This window comes from Hyperolius riggenbachi, chromosome 3 (assembly GCF_040937935.1).
Source record: "Hyperolius riggenbachi isolate aHypRig1 chromosome 3, aHypRig1.pri, whole genome shotgun sequence".
NCBI classification, from domain to species: Eukaryota; Metazoa; Chordata; class Amphibia; order Anura; family Hyperoliidae; genus Hyperolius; species Hyperolius riggenbachi.
The window spans coordinates 160,223,625-160,251,608 of NC_090648.1; the positions used below are offsets into that span (position 1 = coordinate 160,223,625).

Here is a 27,984-nt window from a genome sequence, read left to right on the forward strand (position 1 = left end):
ATTGGCCAGGCTGCGCACGGGGTCTTGGGGGGGCATCACGGCGGGTAGCGGCGAATCAGTGTGGAGCGGCGGCGATCGGTATATACGCGCAGCTAGCAAAGTGCTAGCTGCGTGCAACAACAAAAAATTATGCAAATTGGCCCACCAGGGCCTGAGAAATCCTCTGTGGCGGCTTACCCCGAGCTCAGCTCGGGATTATCCCCCAGTGGGTTAACCAAGAATTGAACTTCATCCCAAACAGTTGCTGATACCCCCTTTTACTTGAGAAATATTTTCCTTTTCTTGAAGTGATCATCAGGGGGCTCTGTATGGCTGATATTGTGGTGAAACCCCTACCACAGTGTGATGTCAGGACCATTGTTCTGGCATCACACTGCGGAAGCCTGTTACATTGTGGGAAATAACAGGTGTTTACAGCGGTTTCCAAAAAAGCGAAACAGCATCTCCTTCCACTGACATCACCTGCTAGCAGTAAAAATGTCACCATGTGAAAAATGTCATAATGTAAATCAGGGAGAGGAAACATTTTACAATGGGCAAACACTGACTATATGATTTACACATAATTATTGTAAAAATTAAGCACTTTTTTAGTACGTTATTTTCACTGGAGTTTCTCTGTAACATAGGTTCTGTCGAAGCCCAGACCTCAGTACAAGAATCTATAGCAAGGTTTATAAATTGATGTCCATCAATATTCCCAACTAAACTGCTCAAACCGTGTATATATATATATATATATATATATATATATATATATATATATATATATATATATATATATATATATATATATATATATATATATATATATATATATATATATATATATATTTATTTTTTTATGAAGAATGAGCAGGATTCCCAGTGTCCAGATTTGCAAAGCTGAAGAAAATTCCCTTAAAAGACTTGACGTTGGTAATTTACAACTGCAAATATTGAGTTGGCTGAACTGATTTTTTTTTTTCCTCATGTTGCAGTGTATTATGTGTCGGTTCCTTTACATTCAGTACATTGTTTTGCTATTTAAAATCGTTCTGTTTTCTCTGGAATCCTAGACTCTGGAGGCTGCTGGGGAATCCTCTGTGGAGTCGCTGTATTCTTTTAATACCTTACCTCTTCTAGTTTATTAACTTTGTGTGTATGGATTCCCCCGCCTCCTCCCTCTTTCCATTTCAAGGTCTGTGCTTAGATGGAAGAACAGTGTGGCTAAAAGCTCTATGGAAAGCTTTCTATCCCATGAGGGGGATACAGGGAGTGTGGATGTTGCAGGGAGGGGGAGGAAAGGGTGGGACTGTCTGAATACAGGAAACCATGTGGCAGGGTCGCCTCATGGGCCCCAGCTGATGTGAATGAGAGCATTGACAGAAGCAAATTAGTCAGGCTTGCAGAGTCCTGTCACGAAAATGACAGTGAAAAATACACGGAGTCTTCCATTTCTCTTTGCAGAAATAATCTTCTGCTAGTTGGAGTTTCTTCTCCTTTTGTCTTCCAAGAATATCTGTTGATTTCCTCTTTGATGCATGTGAATCATTCAGTCATCGGATCAGAGTTTCTCTATATGGGGAAGGTTGAGGCTAACTTGCTACTTCTCCCAGACAAATGTGGGGATTTTGGACTTAATGTTAATTTTGTGCAAGATTTTTTTTTTTTTATTAAATGACTATCTTGAAGAAGAGGAAGCAAAACTTCATGACTGCACATAGAGCCCCACAAACTCTCCTGGAACCTGTAGTCAGTCGCATCCAGGATTTCTGCTCCCAGTGCCCACAAGTAATTACGTTTTACGTCTGTGCTGTGGGAATATGATTCAAGCTTTAATGAACACCAGGACAGAGTGGAAAAGGCAAAATGACGTTCGCAAAGGAGTGGCTTCTCTTCCCCTCTTGTGAGTTGTGATTGGAAATAAAACGCATATTAAAAAAAAAAAGGGTCTCTCTAGGCGGAATATGGTGAAGGATTTTGAAGGCTTCTGCTACAGTGTCTCATATTTCACTTCTAAATCAGCTCTCACTCTGGATGTGAAAAAAGCCTTTACTGGATTCCCCTCTTCATTTTTGTGTGCCTGCGAATGAGATGTTGAAGTCACGTCTAGACAATTACTTGCGTTCTCTCCCCTTGCTGGGTTTTACTGGACTTGCAGAGTTTGTTTGCACTTTAGTACCACTGAAGTGGCTGTGTGCCTTGCAGCTGTAGTTTTTGTCTTGTCTTTGCTTTGTTACTCCACAGTACGGATTGTTTGTTATCTCAGTGAAGAAAATGATTGCTGCAGTCCAGTGGTGGAAATTACTTTCCTGTCAGAAAAACAAGGCATGTTGTGGCTGTTGACTTTGAGGAGGAGGCAGAGCTGGGACACAGCGTCTGTCTTCTCACATGTGTAGTCTCCAGATAGCCGCGATCCGACTGGGATAGTTTGGAGCTGTATTTTTCTGGGTACTTTCTTCAGGAGTACGAGAGGATGTACGAGAGGCACAAAAGGCGATATAGCCTGTGCGACATCTCCAAAGTCGACAAGGCTGTGGATGTGGTGTTGATTAAGGTAATATAGCTTTTTCTGCGTCTAATGTATTGCATTCTACTGCATATTTGTAATGTACTTGTAATAAACTAATGCACAAACAAGTGTAGTTGAGTTTTTTATTTGAGAATGGTTACCGTTATTTAATAGTGTAAAGAACAGTTTGTGTTACCTAAGGCAACCGTATTGCTTTGATTTTGCAAGCACTGGTTACCAAACAGCTAGTTACATGCAGCGTATAGTTACCCTTGTCATGTGTTGTTGTTGTTTTCGTTGGGTATTGTGCTTGTGTTTGTCTCCTTGCTGTATTTTATTGGAGATATCAGAAAGGTCTGGAAAATGTGAGCATCTTGTCCTAAGAAGCGAAGGTTAAAATGGCATTAAGTGTTCAGAAAGATATGTAAATACTCATTTCTAATTGGATATTAAATCTGGTAATAAAGTTGTCTGTTTCTCAATTATCCAGGTTATTAGCATATTCAAAGGATGAAAGGCAGTTTTTGTTTGTTTTGTACGTTTGAAAACAAATGTTTTCTTAGATCTGTGCAAGCCGTATGTGTCCAACTCAGTATTCAGTTGATTCCATATAAATCACTTTTAAAGTACCTGATTGGGAGCCCAGACACTGACTACTTCCTGCAGCAAAGACGGTCTTTACCATAGACTGCAATCTTCCTGGAGCACTTCAGTCTGTGCCCCGCCCCCTTGCAGTCTAGAAGGTGGGGGGCGATGCAAGTTTGTGCAGCGACTTCATGCACTGAGACTGCCTTTCAGTTCCTATACTTTGTTGCCTCTGGTTATGTGATCAAAAGTGCAAGGCAGGACTTTAAACAGCAGAAGCCTCATTTCACACACATGAAAAAGTTACATTATGAGCACTGGTTACTAAGCAGCTATCTTATAAGCCCTATCTACACGATACGATTCTTTGTGCGATTCGATTACGATTCTATTTACGATTCAATTAAATCCGACATGTCCGATAGGGATTCGATTCAAAACGGTTTGTCATTGCAGAACAATGGCAAATTGAATTGAATCCCGATTGGACATGTCGGATTTAATCTAATCGTAAATGGAATCGTAATCGAATCGCACAACAGCCCCGACTCCGACTCCTAATGAATTTAAACTGTAATTAAAATAGAAAATATGATAAAATGTTCTATTTCTCAGATAATAGTCATCATACATAATTTATACATACAGTAAGAGCTGTGCTTAGTCCACAAAAATGAAATAAACCAATCAAAATCAGTTACTTGTGCTGCTTCAGTAAAGCAGTCCCTGTATTTTTAAAGTCCGATATACACATCTGATTGTGACTGTATATATGATGTGTACACAGGAATCTCTTATATATACGAAATAACATCTATGCTGTAAGTATAAAGCCTAGTGTTTGGTGACTACGAATTAAATGGTACCTGAGAAGGATGAAAAGAAAAGTTTTATACATACCTGTGGCTTCCTCCAGCCCCCTTCAGGCTAATCAGTCCCTCGCTGTCCACCTCCTGGATCTTCTGCTATGAGTCCTGGTAATTCAGCCAGTCAGCGCAGTCCGGCCGCATGCCACTTCCACAGCCAGGAGCGTTCTGCACCTGCGCAACAGTGCTGTGCAGGTGGTGTACGCTCCCGGCGGCAGAGTGTGTGCATGCGCACATCTATGACTAAAGGGAATAAATATGGCAGTCTCCATATCCTTCTCACTTCAGTTGTCTTTTAAAATTCCTTACCATTGGCAGTTAAGAGACTAATTTCATGTTACATACTTTCAATCAACAAGATTGTAATATGCAAATAAGAGGAGTCTAAGTCGAGGAGTCAGTTTGTGGAATCCTAAACTGAGGAGTCTGAGTCGGAGGCGATTTTTGTACCGACTCCACAGCCCTGATTAGATCTAAGCCTGAAGATGGGCTTGAAATCCAGTTATGCTGAATTGCAAAGCCACCCCTGTTTAGTAGCAACTTCTGTTTCTCTAGAAGGTGAGAGGTAGCCTTTGTTGTGTTTCTCCTGTTTATACTTGGAAGGGGACTCCAGTGGCTTGCACTGTGGTAGATAATCCTATTATGCAGTTTTACAGGAAAATAAAAATTATTTTCTCACGTATCTGCCTATTTTCTCACAAATGGAGCAGTTTTATAGGAATATTCCAGTATAAAAGTTGTCTTATTAATGTAATGATTCAGGACTATGCTAAATATAGCCAGTACTGAGACAATTGCAGTCTGGGAATGTTCCACTCTTTAACGGTTTTGGGAGCCTGGCAGCGTCTCGGGCATGGAACATATAGGCCTGTGCTGCAAAGCCAACAGCCTGTCATATAAACCATATGCTGGAGGCATAGGAAACTTGCTGTCATTTATGTGGCATTTAGCTATGAGTGCTTATTAATGTTCAGGCTTTCCCTTTCGCCCATGCTTTTTACTTGAATTTACTTTGTGTAGGCAGATTTTGATTGCTAGCAAAGGGGCAGAAGTTGTGTATCTCAAGCTGAGACTTACAGAAATGTTCATATAGGTAGGTACCAACTTCAACTACACATTATCCGCAAATACATCAGAAATACTCTCATGAGAAGTCAGAACTAAATGCCAAATGTTTTTTTTTTTGTTTGTTTGAACCGCTGCTAGGCTTTTATTGAGCTCTGATTTACCAGTGAGGAGATATTCACTCATTTTCTGTTGCTCTTATGGGTTTTACAGGACCGGAAGAGGTGAAATCTCACCATGGGTACAGACCACAGTAAATATCTTTTCGTTGTAGACTGAGGATGTGTTTGAACCTCTAAGGATGTTATTGTGGTCTGTGATCCTGGAGGATAAATTTCCCTTACGGTCTATCTCATTCACGTGTTAAGCCCTATACACACGCTCCACAGCTGTCCTTTATGCAGCACAATATTATCAAACAAATTTTGTTGTGAAGCAAGTTGAAACAACCCAAAAAAGTTGTTTGCTGCTTTTCAACTGTTGGATTGACGTTTTATCAGTTGTTTGAACAATAAATGCTGCATAAAAGGCTGCTGTTGAGCATGTGGATGAGGCTTCAGAGAAACCGGGAAATGAGAGCAAACATGAAAAAACATGAAATCTCCCCATCTGGAACACAGATAGCAACAACACATTTAGGCCTCTTGCACACTACATGCGATTCCAATTTGCGATTTTTAATCGATTCTCACATGCGATTCCGATTTGTAATAGTTACTGCATGCTGTTTTTTTCTTTTGATAGCATCCAGGTAAAATCGGAATCGCAAATCGGATTTGCAGTGTGCAGGGATCCTAATAGTGGTTCCAGACAGTCCACCTGGTGGTCGTTCGGTCTATCTCTATCTATCTATCTATCTATCTATCTATCTATCTATCTATATTCTCCCCAGGACTTCCCCGCTTCATGTCCCCCAATTCCCCCCCCCCTTGCATGTGTGTGTGTGTGTGTATGTATGTATGTGTGTATATACACATATATATATGTGTGTGTGTGTGTATGTATGTATGTGTGTGTGTGTATGTATGTATGTGTGTGTGTGTGTGTGTGTGTGTGTATATATATATATATATATATATATATATATATATATATATATATATATATATATATATATACTTTCAATGAATTGAGGTGGGTGGTTAAGGTTATGCAGCAGAAGTGGAAGGGTTCAGTGTGAGAATAGGGTTAGATTTAATTCTTGTAAAATATCAGTATTATTTATTGCTACTTTATGTAGAATAGCTATAAATTTACTGATTTTCTACTTGCCAATATTGGGCGCCTAAATTTATTGGCGCTTCTCTTTCATGCGGGCATATTGGTTGCATGGCTATCCTGCTGATCCTCTGTCTCTAATACTTTTAGCCATAGACCCTAAACAAGCATATGCAGATCAGGTGTTTCTGACATTTTTGTTAAAATGAACCTGAGGTGAGAGGCTGCATTTTTTAAAAATTTCCTTTTAAAGAGACACTTAAGCCAGAAAAAAGAGTTTTACTCACCTGGGGCTTCTACCAGCCCCCTGCAGCAGTCCTGTGCCCTCACAGCCACTCACTAATCCTCTGGTCCCCCGCTGCCAGCTAGTTTCGTTTTTGCCGACAGGCCCGTCAGGACTGGCCACGCGTAGCTTTTTCCGCATTCCCGACTGTTATTAGCGCTATTGCGGGCCGCAACACGTACAGAAATATGCGTTTCCGCATATCTATGCGTTCGTAATGGGGCAACGTGTATTTTTGTATGCATTGCGGCCCGCAATAGCGCGAATTACACTCGGGAATGCGGAAAAAGCTACACGTGGCCAGTCCTGACGGGCCTGTCGGCAAAAACGAAACTAGCTGGCAGCGGGGGACCAGAGGATTAGTGAGTGGCTGCGAGGGCACAGGACTGCTGCAGGGGGCTGGTAGAAGCCCCAGGTGAGTAAAACTAATTTTTTTTTTTTTTTGTGTGTGGCTTAAGGTTCACTTTAAGCAGTACTAGATGCCTGGCTGTCCTGCTGATTCTCTGCTTAATAATACTTTTAGCCATAGACCCTAAACAAGCATGCAGCAGATCAGAGGTTTCTGACATTATTGTCAGATCTAACAAGATTAGCTGCATGCTTGTTTCTGGTGAAATTCAGACACTACTGCAGCCAAATAAATCAGCAGGGCTGCCAGACAACTGAAATTGTTTAAAAAGAACTAAATATGGCAGCCTCCATATCTCTCACCACGGGTTCACTTTAATTAGCTGCGTTCCTGATTAGCTGCATGCTTGTTTCTGGTGTGACTCACACTATTGCAGCCAGAGTAATCAGCAGGACAGCCAGGCAACTGGTATTATTTAAAAGGAAATAAATATGGCAGCCTCCATATAATTCTCGCTTCAGGTTCCCTTTTAAGGATAAAAACCCTTATTGCACCCAATTTGGAATTCGTCTAGATGCAGGAAGTCTGCTGACTCATAGTTAGTGGTGTGAGATGGTGCAGGGACATTCTCTAATAAGGAAACCTTAATGATTGGTGAGTTGGCTTAATCCAAGACCCCGCCCCCTGTTGAAATATCCTCCATGTCTATTTTCTTCAGTAGTTTTATCACTGTTTGGTTTTCCAGGCTGTTATGAGTGCAGGGGGGTTAAAGCGTAACTGTTAAGCAAAAAAATCCAAAATCAATTCTCTATTTCAATCTGTTAAATAAGTAAATAGGATGCTGCTAAACCGGCAACCCAAAAGTTCAAAATCAGTCATTCTTTTCCATAAGAATCCAGTCATTCTTTTCCATAAGAATATAATTTTCCCATGCCACCTGTCACTAAATTTGTACATCTGTCGCACAAAGGAAGTTGCAAAACATGGCAGATTTTTTTTCTCATTTATTCAATAACACCCCCCCCCCCCCTCCCCAACCCGGGCGGTAGCGCAGAGAGTATAGCCGGGAACTCCAGCGCCTGGAACCATGAGCAGGTGAGTCTGTGTGCGCTGCCTGTATTCCTCCCCGCTGCGCTCTGTAATTCTGCGGGGAGGATGGGGGATACCAAGTGGGTATGCGGGGAAGGGGGATAAAGTAATGGAGGAAATTATCACTCAGGATTGGGACCCAAGATGGCCCCTGCCAGGAACAGGATTCTCTTTATTTTACTATATAAAATTCACTGAAATCAAAACGTGGACAGTACAGTACATCTTTTATGGAAGTAGAGCAAGTAATTATCTACACACATATGTGTTTTTCCTGGTATAGTATGGCTATCCGCTCCTCTTTAACATTGGTTTGCATTTGATTTGGCCATGCCACCTGTCCTTCCCTTGTATAAGGTCTCTGTCAGATGAGAACATCTACACTGTTTAGTAGTCCATCTCGACACACAGGAGGTTTACCCCTTTATTAACATTTATTATTCCTTTGGATAGATTATTCTATGCCAGTCTGGATGAATACTAAGAATCCAGTGCAGGAGATTTGAGCGCAGCCGGCGCCACCATAGGCCGTAATAGGAATTACGGCTATAGCAGCGCACAGAGTGTAACTTCGGCTTCGTCAGAAGACTGAGCTGAAGTTACATTTGAAGCTCTGTAATTACATCAATTCCCACTATCCATGGCGGCCTGGAGGGGGAATAGTAATTAACACAGCCGGGACTTGTGCGGCAGCAGGTTCAGCCATATACCGGCTGTATCCTGCGCCCAGGTCTCCCGGCGCCCATTCATCTTGTACGCCAGTCTGGATACTCCATGTCTCAGTCCAGGCTTTGTGGATCACTCAGGGAAAAGGGGCTCATCTGTGTTTATACAGTAGTTGTCTGTGGCTTCCTTAAAAAGGTTTCCCTTGCCATCATCAGCTACTTGGAGGAAAACAGGAAAGTACTGTATTCCCAATGGAGAGAGAGAAAAGGCCATATTCAGGCGGCACCTTTCCCCTCCTTTATCCAAACTAAAAGCTGGTATTAGCATTGTAATGTCTCTTGCCTGCAAAGAATTGTGGGAGTACTGGCAGGTCTCTCCTAGTAAGAATTATAAGTCTATCTGACTACTGTACAGTTTTGTACAGACATTTGTAAATTGCCATTCTAGCCAATCACTTGCGATAAGCATGGGTGACAGATGTCTGCACAGTAATAAGGGGGTAGTAATTGGTCAAGTTGGATTTTTTAGCAAATTACTTTTGTATTCCTTCAGAGTGGGATGCTTCCTGCTTCTCTCCCGCTTTCACTTCCTGTCTGGACAGTACATGTGGGTATTTCTTCACAGGATCACTAGGGAAACCAAAGATCTTGTGATTTGTATGATGCAGATATTACTACCAATCTGTACACAGTTTTACTTATTTGGTTGTATCTTATTTCTTGCAGTTGATAATCTAAAGTTTGTAATATACAACCTTGTTTTATTTCCACCTCTGCAATATAGGAAGTGCTCGTTATTAAGAGTTTTACCCTAATTTTTATTTTTATTTAGATGCATGATCTTTGTGCTTTATAGTTAACAACAACATCAACGTTCACCACAGTCGCACATGGTCTCAGTGGAGTCTAATTATAACCAGACCTTATTATATGATGTAATGCCTCATGTACTCCACCTCTCTCGGTGAATGCTGACAGATCGGTCCTCTTTACGCAGTTTAATCAAATACATCTTCTTGCTGCTTTTTTAATATCATTTCCAGATTCATCTTGATGTAGAGACTTCCTTTTATCTACTGAAACATCTTTTTGACTTTTGTGCGATCTTCTTCTTTCCAGATTAACAGAGACAACTGCTGTTCACTGACTCCATGTCCACACCCGGATCTTCTGGAATCAAAGCAGCCGGAGGATTCTAAAGGTAAGTCCACCTTCTGTTTCAGCCAAAGCAGCCTTCCGATAGTGAGTGGATGAGCTGAAGGGTTTGATCACATGACTTGATTAACATGGAAACAAGAAGTACATGATTGCTGGGAAAGTATGATATTTGTGATATTGGGAATATCCTATATGCTGTAATGAGGCCTGCAAGTGCCAGAAGTTCCAGGAGTTTTCTTTTACAATCTCATTTGTTTGGTAACTGTGGCTTATGCAGAGACCCAGCATTTAACCACTTGCCGACCGCCCACAGCCCATGGGCGGCGGCAAAGTGGACGCCTAAAGGACCGCAATACGCCTTCAGGCGGCGCGTCCTTTAGGCATGCCGGGGGAGCGATCGCGTCATTGATGACGCGCGCTTCCCCCGGCAACTGGCTCCGCCCACCCGCCGTAACATCCCGCCGGCCATACGGAAGCGCCGGCGGGATGTTAACCCCGCGATCGCCGCTACAAAGTGTATAATACACTTTGTAATGTATACAAAGTGTATTATACAGGCTGCCTCCTGCCCTGGTGATCCCAGTGTCCGAGGGACCACCAGGGCAGGCTGCAGCCACCCTAGTCTGCACCCAAACACACTGATCTGCCCCCCCCCCCGCCCACTGATCGCCCACAACACCCCTCAGACCCCCCCCTGCCCACCCCCCAGACCCCTGTTTGCACCCAATCACCCCCCTAATAACCCATCAATCACTCCCTGTCACTATCTGTCAACGCTATTTTTTTGTATCCCCTGCCCCCTGCCCCCTCCTGATCACCCCCCCACCCCTCAGATTCTCCCCAGACCCCCCCCCCCCTGTGTACTGTATGCATCTATCTTCCCTGATAACCTGTCAATCACCCATCAATCACCCCCTGTCACTGCCACCCAACAATCAGCCCCTAACCTGCCCCTTGCGGGCAATCTGATCACCCACCCACACCAATAGATCGCCCGCAGATCCGACATCAGATCACCTCCCAAATCCATTGTTTACATCTATTCTCTCCTCTAAACACCCACTAATTACCCATCAATCACCCCCTATCACCACCTGTCACTTTTACCTATCAGATCAGACCCTAATCTGCCCCTTGCGGGCACCCAATCACCCGCCAACACGCTCAGATTGCCCTCTGACCCCCCCTTATCAATTCGCCAGTGCATTAATTACATCTGTTCTTCCCTGTAATAACCCACTGATCACCTGTCAATCACCTGCCAATCACCTATCACCCATCAATCACCCCCTGTCACCCCCTGTCACTGCCACCCATCAATCAGCCCCTAACCTGCCCCTTGCGGGCAATCTGATCACCCACCCACACCATTAGATCGCCCGCAAACCCGCCGTCAGATTACCTCCCAAATGTATTGTTTACATCTGTTATCTTCTCTAAACACCCACTAATTACCCATCAATCACCCATCAATCACCCCCTATCACCACCTGTCACTGTTACCTATCAGATCAGACCCTAAGCTGCCCCTTGCGGGCACCCAATCACCCGCCCACACGCTCAGATTGCCCTCAGACCCCCCCCCCCCCCCCCTTATCAATTCACCAGTGCATTAATTACATCTGTCCTTCCCTGTAATAACCCACTGATCACCTGTCAATCACCTGCCAATCACCTATCACCCATCAATCACCCCTGTCACTGCCACCCATCAATCAGCCCCTAACCTGCCCCTTGCGGGCAAACTGATCACCCACCCACACCAATAGATCGCCCGCAGATCCGACATCAGATCACCACCCAAGCGCAGTGTTTCCATCTATTCTCTCCTCTAAACACCCACTAATTACCCATCAATCACCCCCTATCACCACCTGTCACTGTTACCCATCAGATCAGACCCTAATCTGCCCCTTGCGGGCACCCAATCACCCGCCTACACGCTCAGATTGCCCTCAGACCCCCCCTTATCAATTCGCCAGGGCATTATTTACATCTGTCCTTCCCTGTAATAACCCACTGATCACCTGTCAATCACCTATCAATCACCCATCAATCACCCCCTGTCACTGCCACCCATCAATCACCCGCTGTCACTGCCACCCATCAATCAGCCCCTAACCTGCCCCTTGCGGGCAATCTGATCACCCACCCACACCAATAGATCGCCCGCAGATCCGACGTCCGATCACCTCCCAAGTGCAGTGTTCACATCTGTTCTCTACCCTAAACACCCACTAATTACCCATCAATCACCCCCTGTCACTGCTACCTATCAGATTAGACCCCTATCTGCCCCTAGGGCACTCAATCACCCGCCCACACCCTCAGAATGCCCTCAGACCCCAGCCCTGATCACCTCGCCAGTGCATTGCTTGCATCTATTCCCCCCTCTAATCACACCTTGAGACACCCATCAATCACCTCCTGTCACCCCCTAGCACACCTACCCATCAGATCAGGCCCTAATTTGCCCCGTGTGGGCTCCTGATCACTCGGCCAAACCCTCAGACCCCCTTCCGATCACCTCCCCAGTGCATTGATTGCATCTATTTTCCACTCTAACCACCCCCTGAGACACCCATCAATCACCTCCTGTCACCCCCCTAGCACTCCTATCCATCAGATCAGGCCCAATACAACCTGTCATCTAAAAGGCCACCCTGCTTATGACCGGTTCCACAAAATTCGCCCCCTCATAGACCACCTGTCATCAAAATTTGCAGATGCTTATACCCCTGAACAGTCATTTTGAGACATTTGGTTTCCAGACTACTCACGGTTTTGGGCCCGTAAAATGCCAGGGCGGTATAGGAACCCCACAAGTGACCCCATTTTAGAAAAAAAGACACCCCAAGGTATTCTGTTAGGTGTATGACGAGTTCATAGAAGATTTTATTTTTTGTCAAAAGTTAGCGGAAATTGATTTTTATTGGGTTTTTTTCACAAAGTGTCATTTTTCACTAACTTGTGACAAAAAATAAAATCTTCTATGAACTCGCCATACACCTAACGGAATACCTTTGGGTGTCTTCTTTCTAAAATGGGGTCACTTGTGGGGTTCCTATACTGCCCTGGCATTTTAGGGGCCCTAAACCGCGAGGAGTAGTCTAGAAAACAAATGCCTCAAAATGACCCGTGAATAGGACGTTGGGCCCCTTAGCGCACCTAGGCTGCAAAAAAGTGTCACACATGTGGTACCGCCGTACTCAGGAAAAGTAGTATAATGTGTTTTGGGGTGTATTTTTACACATACCCATGCTGGGTTTGAGAAATTTCTATGTAAATGGTCAATTGTTTGTAAAACAAATCAAACAATTGTCATTTACAGAGATATTTCTCCCACTTAGCATGGGTATGTGTAAAAATACACCCCAAAACACATTATACTACTTCTCCTGAGTACGGCGGTACCACATGTGTGGCACTTTTTTACACCCTAAGTACGCTAAGGGGCCCAAAGTCCAATGAGTACCTTTAGGATTTCACAGGTCATTTTGCGACATTTGGTTTCAAGACTACTCCTCACGGTTTAGGGCCCCTAAAATGCCAGGGCAGTATAGTAACCCCACAAATGACCCCATTCTAGAAAGAAGACACCCAAAGGTATTCCGTTAGGAGTATGGTGAGTTCATAGAAGATTTTATTTTTTGTCAAAAGTTAGCGGAAAATTGATTTTTATTGTTTTTTTCACAAAGTGTCATTTTCCACTAACTTTTGACAAAAAATAAAATCTTCTATGAACTCACCATACTCCTAACGGAATACCTTGGGGTGTCTTCTTTCTAAAATGGGGTCATTTGTGGGGTTCCTATACTGAACTGGCATTTTAGGGGCCCTAAACCGTGAGGAGTAGTCTGGAAATCAAATTCCGCAAAATGACCTGTGAAATCCTAAAGGTACTCATTGGACTTTGGGCCCTTTAGCGCAGTTAGGGTGCAAAAAAGTGCCACACATGTGGTATTGCCATACTCGGGAGAAGTAGTACAATGTGTTTTGGGGTGTATTTTTACACATACCCATGCTGGGTGGGAGAAATACCTCTGTAAATGACAATCTTTTGATTTTTTTTACACACAATTGTCCATTTACAGAGTTATTTCTCCCACCCAGCATGGGTATGTGTAAAAATACACCCCAAAACACATTGTACTACTTCTCCCGAGTACGGCGATACCACATGTGTGGCACTTTTTTGCACCCTAACTGCGCTAAAGGGCCCAAAGTCCAATGAGTACCTTTAGGATTTCACAGGTCATTTTGCGGAATTTGATTTCCAGACTACTCCTCACGGTTTAGGGCCCCAAAAATGCCAGGGCAGTATAGGAACCCCACAAATGACCCCATTTTAGAAAAGACACCTCAAGGTATTCCGTTAGGAGTATGGTGAGTTCATAGATTTTATTTTTTGTCACAAGTTAGTGGAAAATGACACTTTGTGAAAAAAACAATAAAAATCAATTTTCCGCTAACTTTTGACAAAAAATAAAATCTTCTATGAACTCACCATACTCCTAACGGAATACCTTGGGGTGTTTTCTTTCTAAAATGGGGTCATTTGTGGGGTTCCTATACTGCCCTGGCATTTTAGGGGCCCTAAACCGTGAGGAGTAGTTTGGAAATCAAATTCCGCAAAATGACTTGTGAAATCCTAAAGGTACTCATTGGACTTTGGGCCCTTTAGCGCAGTTAGGGTGCAAAAAAGTGCCACACGTGGTATCGCCGTACTCGGGAGAAGTAGTACAATGTGTTTTGGGGTGTATTTTTACACATACCCATGCTGGGTGGGAGAAATAACTCTGTAAATGGACAATTGTGTGTAAAAAAAAATGAAAAAATTGTCATTTACAGAGATATTTCTCCCACCCAGCATGGGTATGTGTAAAAATACACCCCAAAACACATTCTACTACTTCTCTTGAGTACGGCAATACCACATGTGTGGCACTTTTTTGCAGCCTAACTGCGCTAAGGGGCCCAAAGTCCAATGAGCACCTTTAGGCTTTACAGGGGTGCTTACAAATTAGCACCCCCCAAAATGCGAGGACAGTAAACACACCCCACAAATGACCCCATTTTGGAAAGTAGACACTTCAAGGTATTCAGAGAGGGGCATGGTGAGTCCGTGGCAGATTTCATTTTTTTTTGTCGCAAGTTAGAAGCAATGGATTCTTTTTTTTTTCTTTTTTTTTGTCACAAAGTGTCATTTTCTGCTTACTTGTGACAAAAAATAATATCTTCTATGAACTCACTATGCCTCTCAGTGAATACTTTGGGATGTCTTGTTTCCAAAATAGGGTCATTTGGGGGGTATTTATACTATCCTGGAATTCTAGCCCCTCATGAAACATGACAGGGGGTCAAAAAAGTCATAGATGCTTGAAAATGGCAAAATTCACTTTTTGCACCATAGTTTGTAAACGCTATAACTTTTACCCAAACCAATAAATATACACTGAATGGTTTTTTTTTTTAATCAAAAACATGTTTGTCCACATTTTTCGCGCTGCATGTATACAGAAATTTTACTTTATTTGAAAATTGTCAGCACAGAAAGTTAAAAAAAATCATTTTTTTGCCAAAATTCATGTCTTTTTTGATGAATATAATAAAAAGTAAAAATCGCAGGAGCAATCAAATAGCACCAAAAGAAAGCTTTATTAGTGACAAGAAAAGGAGCCAAAATTCATTTAGGTGGTAGGTTGTATGAGCGAGCAATAAACCGTGAAAGCTGCAGTGGTCTGAATGGAAAAAAAGTGGCCGGTCCTTAAGGGGTAGAAAGACTGTGGTCCTCAAGTGGTTAAAGAATGTTAGTGTCATTGTACTTATATCAAAGTTACTTAAAATGAGATATTCACAGCAGGGCCCACCTTCTCATCCTTGATTGTATTACTTAAAAAGAGAATTTGGCCAATAATGAATTACTGATTTTAGTGCTGTTTTAAAATGCAAGTTGTTTAATGTCACATCTACCTTTCAAAATAAGTGGCTGGTCAGTTTTCCACCACTCAGCACCTCAGTGGAGGAATGAATGGACACAGGCAATTAACAACTGTAAAAACAATAAAATAAAAAAGCACATTATTCAGATTACACATCGCATCTAGGTTACTACTGTTGTAATGTGTTTATATAGCACTGTCATTTTCTATAGTGTGTTAGAGTACACTGCATCATTTATGAAACCACTTCACTTCAAAGACTTCTCAATCCAATGTCCTTTCCATAGTTTGGGATGAGCCAGGTTGGGTGTGCCGTGGTCAAGCGCTGTGCAGTCGGCATTCGGTTTACCCCTGCACCGCAGAACTGAGACTGTCATGCACAAAAAAAGTCATGCACGACCTGCTCGTTGCTGCTGCACAGGCTGTACTTTGCACCTATGCAATGCAGAGGTCACCTTTTACACGGTTGGAAGCATGTTATGGAGCAAAGCATTCAACATTATTGTCAAATGAGGTCGTGGTGGAGGATTAGAGGGGCTTAGGAAGGCCAGAGAAGCCTCTAGACCACCCAGAGGCTTCCCCCTACTGAGGTAAGTATCTAACCTTTTCTTTTCCCACCAAGGCTGTAGGTACACTTTAAATACAATATGTCAGGCTGTATTGTATGTAATAGGATTGGCATGTACTTAAAGAGACACTGAACGAATTAATTTTGCCCTTTTTACCTTATAATTCGCTTCAGTGCTCTCAGCACAAGTAAACAGTTGCGTCGCCGCCGTTAAACAAGGGCTGCAGAGCCCCCAAATCCCTGTGCAAACATCCACGACCAACTTGGTTATGGATTTTGTTGCGCTGAGAGGCAGCGCTATCTGCTGTAGCTCTGCCTCTCCTGCCGTCAATTGCAGCGCGGATCTCCGCCTCTTCCCGCCCCTCTCTGTGAAGGAAGAGTGAGAGGGGCAGGGAGAGGCGGCGATGTGCCGCAATTGACATCAGGAGTGGCAGAGCTGAAGCTGAAAGCTCTGCCTCTTTGCGGAAATGCCGACCAGATTGCCCCCCGGGGATTTGGGGGCTCTGCAGCCCTTGTTTAGCGGCGGGGACGCGGCAGTTTAATTATGCTGAGAGCACATTACAAATTATAAGGTAAAAAGGGCAAAATTAATTAGCTTCAGTGTCTCTTTAAAAGAGGTAAAATAAGGCAAGTATGTTGCATCATTGATGAAGGACCCACTTAATGTATACCTGAGTGTGAGGAATATTGAGACTGACCTGTTTTTCTTTTTAAACAGTGCAAATTGCCTGTCTAATGATCTGCGTGTAATACTTTGTCATAGAACCTGAACAAGCATGCAGGTCAGGTTATCTGACAGAAGTCTGTGATGTATACATTAATGCAACCGCAGGACTGCCGGGCAACTGGTATTGTTTAAAAGGAGATGTGGTAATCATCATTTGCCTCTCACATCAGGTCGCTATTAAAGAGAACCCGAGGTGGGGTTCTGACAATGAAATCCGCATACAGAGGCTGGGTCTGCCTATACAGCCCAGCCTCTGTTGCTGTCCAGATCCCCCCTAAGCCCCCCCCCCACGCTCTGTCGTCACCAATAAATCACAGCCGCACTGCCGTCACGCAGCGTGTTACAGTGAGCTTTGTTTACCTCTGTACTGTCAGTCTGCTGCTCCCCCCGCCTCCTGCATAGCTCCGGTCCCCGCCCGCGTCCCTTCCCTCTCCGCTAATTGGAGGGAAGGGACGCGGGTGCGTACCGGAGCTATGCAGGAGGCGGGGGGAGCAGCAGACTGACAGTACAGAGGTAAACACAGCGTAGCTGTGATTTATGGGGGATTGCAGAGCGTGGGAACTTAGGAGGGATTGAATAGCAACAGAGGCTGGGTAAGTCAATTAAGCACACCTCAGTTCATTAAACACTTGTGCTTCTAAGGATGTTATTGTGGTTTTAGAACATGTAAAATGTTGGTACACTATGAACAACAGAACTGTAGGACATTGTTGCAAACAAGATGTAGGAAGTTGGAGGGAAACTCTATTAAGGGAATGTGGTAAGGTGTTGTAAGAGATTGTTGTGATACATAACAGGCATCCTGAAGTGGCAGAACTGGATCAGCGGTTCAGGAACTACAATGTTGCCTATGTGACAGCTTGCCATAGACATTAGAGAGATGTCTGAAGTGCATGGATGATCGAAGTATGAAATATCTTTCTAGCAAGCTACACGATTACATTACTTTGCCCGGGTGTGCCTATACCTAGCAGTAACATGCCGTAAGGAAGGTTGGCAATGCCAGGCATATAGTTATGTAGCAGCAGAGTGAAAGCCTAAATTGTGCAGGTTCCTGAAGGCAAGATCGGTGAAATGTAAAATCTGTTTTATAGCTGTTTGCTGCTATTTAATTACTTTTAAACAATACAGATTGCCTGGCTTTTCTGCTTATGTTCTGCCTCTAACACTGTTAGCCATAGACCCTGAACAAGAATTCAAATCAGAAGCTCTGACTGAAGTCTGACTGGATTAGCCCCATGCTTATTTCAGGTGTGTGATTCACTCACTACTGCAACCAGAGAGATCAGTAACACTGCCAGGCAACTGGTATTGTTTAAAGAGACTCCGTAACAAAAATTGCATCCTGTTTTTTATCATCCTACAAGTTCCAAAAGCTATTCAAATGTGTTCTGGCTTACTGCAGCACTTTCTGCTATCACAGTCTCTGTAATAAATCAATGTATCTTTCCCTTGTCAGACTTGTCAGCCTGTGTCTGGAAGGCTGCCAAGTTCTTCAGTGTTGTGGTACTGCTATGAATTCCCCCTTCCAGGCCCCTCTATGCACACTGCCTGTGTATTATTTAGATTAGAGCAGCTTCTCTCTTCTCTCTTATCTTTTACAAGCTGGATAAATCGTCCTCTGAGCTGGCTGGGCTTTCACATACTGAAGAATTACAGACAAGGGCAAAGCTGTTTGCAGGAGAAAAAAAAGCAGCCTAAAACTTCAGTGCATGAGAACTGCAGGGAGAAAGAAACACACAAATGATCTCTTGAGATTCAAAAGGAAGGCTGTATACAGCCTGCTTGTGTATGGTTGTATTTTCTATGTGTGGACATACAGTACATCAACCTACTTCCTGTTTTGATGGCCATTTTGTTTGTTTATAAACAAACTTTTTAAAACTGTTTTTAACCACTTTTAATGCGACGAGGAGCGGCGAAATTGTGTCAGAGGGTAATAGGAGATGTCCCCTAACGCACTGGTATGTTTACTTTTGTGCGATTTTAACAATACAGATTCTCTTTAAAAGGAAATATTGCAGCCACCCTATCCCCCTCAGTTCAGGTGTGTTTTAAGACCTTTAGCATATACTTCCTTTTACTAGAGAAGGGGTCTTGAAATTGGACATACCTACTTCCTGTGATGTATAAAATCCCGCCTCCTCACCTAGCAACAGGATTTGTACTGTAATGGAGGGATTCTGGGTAATGTAGTGTTGCATGTATTATCCTTCCTATGTTTGTGTGTCAATTTACCTGCTTAAAGCGGACCCAAACCAAACATTTTTTTAATTAAAAATATGTAGTTGCACCACTCTGACACATACAAAGATAAATAAACACTCCTTCAAACCTATGATCATTTCAGTGCATGCTTTTCACCCTTCTCTTTTAATTACTAGGATTATACTGGGGGCAGCCATTAGCAATTCCTTCATTGCTGGACACCATCTACTCCAACAGTTTGCCGGATTTTGTCCCGGCAATTTGAAAGCAAGGGAGGGGTTCCTCCAATAAATGTAAAATATTTTATATTTGTCATCATGCAGCTGAAAAAAGGCTGCTATTATTATAATTTAGAAAATAGATTTTATTTCTGAAATCTTGTATTTTTAATTTGGGTCCACTTTAACTGCTACAGATGAGGGAGGGGCAAGGAAATTGCACTGCAGTGGAAAGTTTATGTGGCCCATGAAATAAGTATTCTCTTCACTGCTTTAAATGCACTGTTTAGAGTTGCTTATCCTGATTAGGACTAGTTCAATTCAAAATTTAGTTAGGATCTGAAAATAAGGTTGATTTGAAGAGGTTTACACTGTTAAGGCATAATGCTGATTGCTAACTGGCTGCTTCTGCTGAGTTAATGCCTGATGTTCAGTTAGTTTTGTCCAAATCGGTTTTCCGGTAAACTCATTGTTATGCTTGAGTCTTACTTACAAGCCTCTTCCTGTCCCCTCATCATCTGCTTCCATTTACTGTATGGCTCATTATATCATGACGATTCTGGAGGCTACTTGTGATTTTTCCATGGGAGTGTCAGCTAACGGATTATTTACAGCCAGTTTTTCTGTGTGTTACCAGGAAAATGTGTGTGTTATGTGCTGACCTCTACTTGTATGTTTAGTGATTCTGCAGGGGGTGGCTGAATGGGTTTACAACTCACTTTTTAGTGTGCACTATTATTCACTGATTATCGGACATAAAGTTGTTGAAGAACTATAGGAAATACTACCTGTGATCTCATTGGCTAGTTCCAAGTTTAACAACTACGGTAGTACATGATACTTTAGAGTAGACATTTGTCACCCAAAATGATTGTTTGCTAGGAACTAGTGAATTTGGGCTCTCACCGTGCCTCATGCCACAAGGGTAGCTTTTTTTCATTATCTGATTGCTTGACCATTGATCATACCTATAAAATAGCTGTTTGCATCAATTCATGGCAAACCCATATTATGTATTTATATAGCTTTGCCTTTTAAGGTGCAATGGTCCAATTTCTATCGAAAAATTGTTTGAGTTATTAGATAGTTCTGATCAGATGTAATCGGATTGGTTGTAAATAGTCTCCGTTGATGGGCTGTGGAGTTGGAGTCAAGGAGTCCGAACCATTTTGGGCACCCGGAGTTGGAGTCGGTGATTTAATAAACTGAGGAGTCTGAGTTGGATGATTTTGTACAAAATCAACAGCCCTGGCAAGTATTAGACTGAGGAGTCTGAGCCATTTTGGGTAGTCGGAGTCGGTGGTTTCATAAACTGAGGAGTTGGAGTTGGAAGATTTTTGTAATGACTCCACAGCCCTGATAAAAACAGTCATCCAATTTGGATTTTTGTCAAGCCAAAATTTGGGTTATCTTGTTGGATGTGATGGGAAGCAAAAATTGGTTCGTTGATGGAGTAGTGAACAATGTATTAGGATATTTCACTTCCGATCAGAATTATCTGATCACTCAAATTTTTTTTCGCTAGTAATTGGATCAATAGTGGCCACCTTTACGGAGCACATAGTAATGCCACTGCCTGTCACTCAAGAGTAGCTCACAGCTGAATTCCGCATCAAGAAGGACTTTACTTTGAGGGTGGAGGTTGTGTTTAGAAAGAGTAGACAAGACAAGACAAATAACATTTATATTGCGCTTTTCTCCTTGCGGACTCAAAGCGCCAGAGCAGAGCAGCAGCCACTAGGGCGCACTCTATTGGCAGTAGCAGTGTAAGGGAGACTTGCCAAAGGTTTCCTACTGAATTAGTGCTGGCTTACTGAACAGGCAGAGCCGAGATTCGAACCCTGGTCTCCTGTGTCAGAGGCAGAGCCCTTAACCATTACACCATCAGCCAAAGAGATTGCTAAAGAAAAATAGATTGATGGGTCGAAGTGCCCCAAAAATAAAAAACCACACACAATCTTTGATGCAAAGTTTGATAGTACGGCATCGGTAATACTGTAGCATTCTACTGATATTCTTTCAGCTTCAGTGATGACCAAAAGTACAATCCATGCTATTTTATGCACCCCCCCCCCCCCCCGGCATTACACAGTCTCTTTTTTAAGTTAGATTTAATTCTAAATTGAAATTGATTAAAAAGCTACTGTGCCGAATGGTTAAGATCCTGGATGCTGCTGTTCATAGTTGTTTGAAGATTACAGAACAATTCTGAGATAGATTTCAGGAAGATTTAGGCTAGGTTCACGCTGGGGCACTGGATTGCATGCCCTGTAAAAACAGGATCAGAATGCAATGGAGGGGAAAAGTTGCATCGAGCGATACATGCACCGTGCAACTGTGAAGCATACAGTTCATGAAAATGTGCTCAACTGTAAGGGCCTGAGCCCACTGACGCAGGTGTGTCGGCTTTTCAGTTACACATCAATGTTACAGATGCTGAAAAGCGGACAGAAGCGGGTACAACTCAGTGGGCTCCTGCCCTAATCGTTCACAGAATGTCTCACATTATGCCGAGGAATTCCCCTGTACTGCTACCGCGCCGATGTGAACTTACCATTACAATATAATCAAAATGTGTTCACTGTGCGAGTATATTGTCGAGTGCAACATGTGGGAACCTAGCTAGAGAAAATGATTGACTTTGCTTTATCTGTGTCTGTTGTGACCTTGGACTGAGGTCAGGTCTGCACTGAGTGTAACATTTAGTTTTATTCTATTTTAGCCCCGGAGCAGTTTCTGGAGGATGGACTAGAAACAGAACATTCATTACCACAGACCTTGAAAAGGGAATCATCAAGTTACACTGACCTGTGTTTCATGCCCCCAGAGGTGCTGGATGAAATGGTGTTTACAAAGGTAAGTTGCTGTGTCCCTATGGAGACAAGTGTGTGTGCTGCGGCCACCAGATGGACCACATTGCCTGCTGGCAAGTGTATTGGCAAAAGTGCTAATATGATCCTAGTTAAGATACATTTAACACTCATTTGCTCTGAAAAAGGGGCTTCAGTTTCCCAAAACATAACTTGAATAAAGTTATTTCAGGAAGTCTCTCGGCAAAGCCACTTAAATCTGTCAAGTGCAAATGTTGCAGTTTTCCTTTTGCTATAATTTTCATATAAGATTTGCAATTTCACACAGACTTAGCAGAACAGGACGGGAAAGGAGGCAATAGTGTGTAGTGGTGGGAAAGTAGGCAGTGGTGTGTATTGGTGGCAGCAGAGCAGGGTGGGAAAGGAGGTAATTGTGTATGGGTTACAGCAGAGCATGGTTGGAAAGGAGGCAGTGGTAAATATTGGTGGCAGCAGAGCAGGATGGGAAATTAGGTAATGGTGTATGGGTTACAGCAGAGCATGGTTGGAAAGGAGGCAGTGGTAAATATTGGTGGCAGCAGAGCAGGATGGGAAAGGAGGTAATGGTGTATGGGTGACAGCAGAGCAGGGTTGGAAAGGAGGTGGTGGTGTATTGGAGACAGCCGAGTTTGAAAGGAGGCAGTGATGTGCATTGATGGCAGAAGAGCAGGATGGGAAAGGAGGCAGTGATGTGTATTGGTGACAACAGAGCAGAGTTGGAAAGGAGACAGTGATGTGTATTGGTGGCAGCAGAGCAGCATTAGGGCAGGTTCACACGGGCGTCTGCTGAGCTTTTGCTTGGCATTGCGTTCAAACGCCAGCGTTTAAAAGCTAGCTTTTGAAAGCTTTTGAAAAGCGTTCAAGGCTAGCAGTTCTGGTCTCTGCTATTGTTTCCTCGCGTTTACTGCCTCTGAAAGCAGCATGTTGCTTTTGAGACTAGACTCAACGCTGGGATCTACTGCCAGGCTTTCATGAAAGCCTGCAAAAGCCAGCTCTAAACGCTCCCATTCACTTGCATGGGATGGCAGTAGATCCCAAAAAACGCTGCGTCTGAAACGCTGCGTTAAACGCCACAAAAACGCCCGTCTGAACCAGCCCTAAGAATGGGAAAGGAGACAGAGGGATTAAATTATGACAAAACAGGATGAAAGAAGGGGAAGCAATGTACTGTGAAGTTATGCGTTCACCATAGAGTGGACCCAAGCAGCAGATAGTTTAATACTTCCCTCTCTTTCTTGAACTTCCGAGGGGGAAAAAAAGTTTTGAATGAAGTTAGATTGGTAGATCAGAGCACCAGGTATACAGATGTGGAAAATGCTGCACTGTTTTGGTTCCGTGCTTAATGGTGGATTTCCCTCACGGAGGGCAAATACGTTTTTCTTGTAGTAACAAAAAGGTTTTATTGTTCATTACATAAAGATGTCCTGTGTTAATCATTGCTAGATGTTACTGATGGTATTCCACTGACGAGTAGAGGCCACAGCCTTAACATAATGATGTCATTATCCTAAATACCCAGAAGTACTTGACCTCTTCAGCTAATGATTTGGAGCCGCTGTCCCCCTGGAGTGACCTGAGTCATCTCCTCTCTGACATCACATTTACTGAACATTCTGCAGCCCCATTCAGCAGACTGTTTATTCTGGCAGGGACCATGCTACACTGCCCTGGCTGGGCCTGCTAGTCAGGATGCTTACCTCACTTACAGGGACTTTGACTCTAGTCATAGGAGGTACAGAATATAAAACTTCTGTTTTATAGAGGTAAATGGGGCAGTTCCAGCACACAAACTATATGATGTCTCTGGATACAGAAACAGAAGATAATTATTGGGAAGGTAGATAAGGCTATTTCTGCTTGTGAGCTGGAAGAATTGTACAGACCTTATGCCCAGGAGATGCAGCTCTCTAAGTGGTCAAGTCAGATCTTGTAAAAATAATTTGAAGAGCAAAAGGCCATGTCCTGCCAAAACACGCAGATAGCTGAAACATACAAGCAGCCAGTGCTATAATGTGCCAGGAAAATAGTGAAGTCCTGTACATACTCTTGTTCACCATCTATGCATACTAAGCAGTGGGACTTACAATTAGCAATTCTGGGGTCAGTACTGGGTCCAGTGCTCTTCAATATGTTTATTAATAACCCAGTAGATGCAGTAGAAAGCAATGTTGCTATTTTTGCAGATGATACCAAATTGTGCAGAATCATCAACTCTCAAGGTGGCCACACACGATACAATAAAATGATCCGATTTTACAGTAATTCGATAAAAACGATCGTATCTCTCGAAAAAATCGAAAGCTTTTTTTCATTCGACTGAAAAATCTGATCGGATTTTCCGTTTTTTTCGATTTAAATCGATCTGTAATGCCAGATATTTCTCTTCAATTTCTACTACAGATTGTATGGTGTGTGTTGGATTGTTAATTTATTAATATACATACCCTAGCAATTTTCTCTGAGTTTCCAATCATTTTTACCATAATTGAGGAAAAAATTGAACATAGATGTGTGGTACATTGGTCATATTTTTGAAATGTTACAATCAGTCAGAAAAATTGATTGCAATTCTTAAATTGAACAGATATTTAAAAAAATTGTATAATGTGTGGGGCCACTTTCAGGAGGATAGTGACATATTGCAACAGGATCTGGTTAGTATGGCCATATGAGCACATAAATGGCAGATGATATTCAGTGTTGAAAAATATAAGGTCATGCATTTTGATCATAACAATGGTCTAGCACAGGCATGGGCAAACTTGACCCTCCAGCTGTTGAGGAACTACAGGTCCCACAATGCATTGCAGGAGTCTGACAGCCACAGTCATGGCTCATAAAGGCAAATGCATTGTGGGATTTGTAGTTCCTTAAAGGGATACTGTAGGGGGGTCGGGGGAAAATGAGTTGAACTTACCCGGGGCTTCTAATGGTCCCCCGCAGACATCCTGTGTTGGCGCAGCCACTCACCGATGCTCCGGCCCCGCCTCCGGTTCACTTCTGGAATTTCTGACTTTAAAGTCAGAAAACCACTGCGCCTGCACGCCCGTGTCCTCACTCCCGCTGATGTCACCAGGAGTGTACTGCGCAGACACAGACCATACTGGGCCTGCGCTGTGCGCTCTTGGTGACATCAGCGGGATTGAGGACACGGCAACGCAGGCGCAGGGGTTTTCAGACTTTAAAGTCTGAAATTCCAGAAGTGAACCGGAGGCGGGGCCGGAGCATCGGTGACTGGCTGCGCCAACACAGGATGTCTGCGGGGGGACCGTTAGAAGCCCCGGGTAAGTTCAACTCATTTTCCCCTGACCCCCCTACAGTATCCCTTTAACAGCTGGAGGGCCAAGTTTGCCCATGCCTGGTCTAGCACCATACACAATAAATGGGATACTGATGGGGACATCAAACTTGGAGAAGGACTAGAGTACTAATCGACAACAAGTTAAATAATCGTATTCAATGCCAAGCCACTGCAGCTAAAGCAAATAACATTTTGGGATGCATTAAAAATGAAATAAAAACTCGAGATGCTAGCATACTATTGCCCCTGTTTAACTCTCTAGTAAGGCCACATCTTTTCAGTTCATCAGTTCTGGGCACCGCATTACAGGAAAGATATTGCAGTTTTAGAGCAGGTGCAGAGACGAGCAACAAAATTGATACGTGGAATGGAAGGTGTCACTTACCAAGAAAGGTTAGATAAACTGGGCTTATTTATTCTGGTGAAAAGACGCCTTAGAGGAGATCTAATTAACATGTATAAATACATCAGAGGGCAATATAAAAGCTTGGCGGATGAGCTTTTCGTCCCTAGGCCTTCTCAAAGGACTAGAGGACATGATCTGCACATGGAGGAAAAAAGTTTTAGCCATTTATTTAGGAAAGCATTCTTTACAGTAAGAGTGATTAAAATGTGGAATGTATTGCCACAGGAAGAAGTTATTCTATGTCTGCATTTAAGGGGGCATTAAATGCTTTCCTTACGTTGAAAGACATCCATGGCTATAATTACTAGGTAATTCCTGGTGGTGTTGATCCAGGGATTTTATCTGATTGCCATCTGGAGTCGGGAAGGAATTGTTTTTCCTCTTTTGGGGCTAATTGGACCATGCCTTGTAAGGGTTTTTCGCCTTCCTCTGGGTCAACAGGGTTATGTGAGGGAGCAGGCTGGTTTTGTACTTTGTTCTCTGGTTGAAATTGATGCCTGCAACATTTTTTCAGACATTGCATTAGTTTGAGATGTAAGGATTGCTAATACGCTAGAACAGGTGTAGGGAACCTATGGCTCGGGAGCCAGATGTGGTTCTTTTGATGGCTACATCTGGCTCACAGACAAATATAGAGGGGTTGATTCACTAAGCTATACTGCTCAAGCAGCGCAGCTTAGTGTGGCACCACAAGTAACATTTTCAAAGTAGGCACGCACACTACTGCTGTAGCATGCATCACTAATTTACTCGAGCTCCCCTAAAACGAACAGCTGCTCCAATTGTGTCCCACCCTGGACCCTGTCAGGTCCAGTGAGTTTGTAGGATGAGATCCACGCACTTTGATTGGCCCGATAGGCTGCCTGTCACTTGACAGGCAGCCTATTGGGCCAAAGTGTGGGGATCTCATCCTATAAAGTGAATCAATCCCCAAGTCAGCTAGCTAATTGTACAAGCTGTTAGTCGGTATTTCTACTGTTTGGCTCTTTGGGAAATTGCTGATGTTGCTGAAACCCAAGAGAAGCTGAAGACGTGTCTGACACTTACGCTGCCCAGTGGATCAACGCTATACACGTCACCGTGGCAACAGGGACGTGATCCCTCTGCTGTGCATGCGCACTGTCCCAGTTTGAAACATATGGTATGGCTTTCACAGAAATGCATTTAAAATATGTGGCGTTTATGGCTCTCAGCCAAAAAGGTTCCTGACCCCTGAAAGAGACGCATGCAAAAATTCTGCCAAAATTTTCTTTCTTTTTGAAAAATTTGCACATGAAAGAAAGCGTTCAAAAATGAATGTCCCAGTGGAAATGGGGCCTAAGGCTCCTTCTACACTATGTCGGTTGCTTTATGCGCAATGGGCAATATAATCCACAAAACACAATGCAGTTACATTTTAAAGGGGGCTTTCACACTGGCCTGTTTCTGGTGCGGTGTGAGGCATTCACACTGCATGTGTGTTACCGGGTGTGTCGTGTGGTTCTGGGTGCGGTGCAAGCATAAGTCTACAGACTGTATGCTGCAATGTATGTGGGATTTTAAAGCAAACCTGAAGCAAAAATAAACTTATGAAATAATCAATTGTTTGTGTAGTACAGTTATGAAATAGAACATTTATAGCAAAGAAATGTCTCATTGTTTTCCAGTACCGGAAGAGTTAAAAAAAAAAAAAAAAAACCCTTCAATTTTCTATGTAAAAGAGCTTCTCTGAGCTATTAGACCCAACTTGGGCCGAATACAGTCCTGTGTTCTGAAGCATTTAAACTGCCAAGAAACAGTGAGAGAGCGCTTGTGATAAGGTTTTACTGCAGGAAAGATTAAAGGGTCATTATTTCTGCTTTTGTTTTATAGCTTAAAATAGTGTGGCTTTAAAATTACACCTGTGACAGTCTGATGCAATGTTGTAAGAAAAAGTATGGAAAATAAAAATGACTCTTCTTTGCTAATAATTTTCTATACATAATCCGTACTATACATACAATTCATTATTTCA

At 43.0% G+C, this 27,984-nt stretch overlaps 1 protein-coding gene across 8 annotated transcripts in view; it reads left to right on the plus strand.

Moving 5' to 3' along the window:
* The window catches only part of AKAP13 (A-kinase anchoring protein 13), a 384,453-nt gene that overhangs the window by 233,607 nt on the left and 122,862 nt on the right, over positions 1-27,984 (plus strand). For all 8 annotated transcript variants that reach the window (XR_011030254.1, XR_011030251.1, XR_011030255.1 and 5 more), the window contains 2 exons: positions 9,734-9,815; positions 22,158-22,291. Coding sequence is in view for 1 of the 8 variants with exons in the window: in XM_068275158.1 (XP_068131259.1) it covers positions 9,734-9,815; positions 22,158-22,291 (216 nt within the window). In the remaining 7 variants the exon portion in view is untranslated. The remainder of the gene's footprint in view (positions 1-9,733; positions 9,816-22,157; positions 22,292-27,984) is intronic.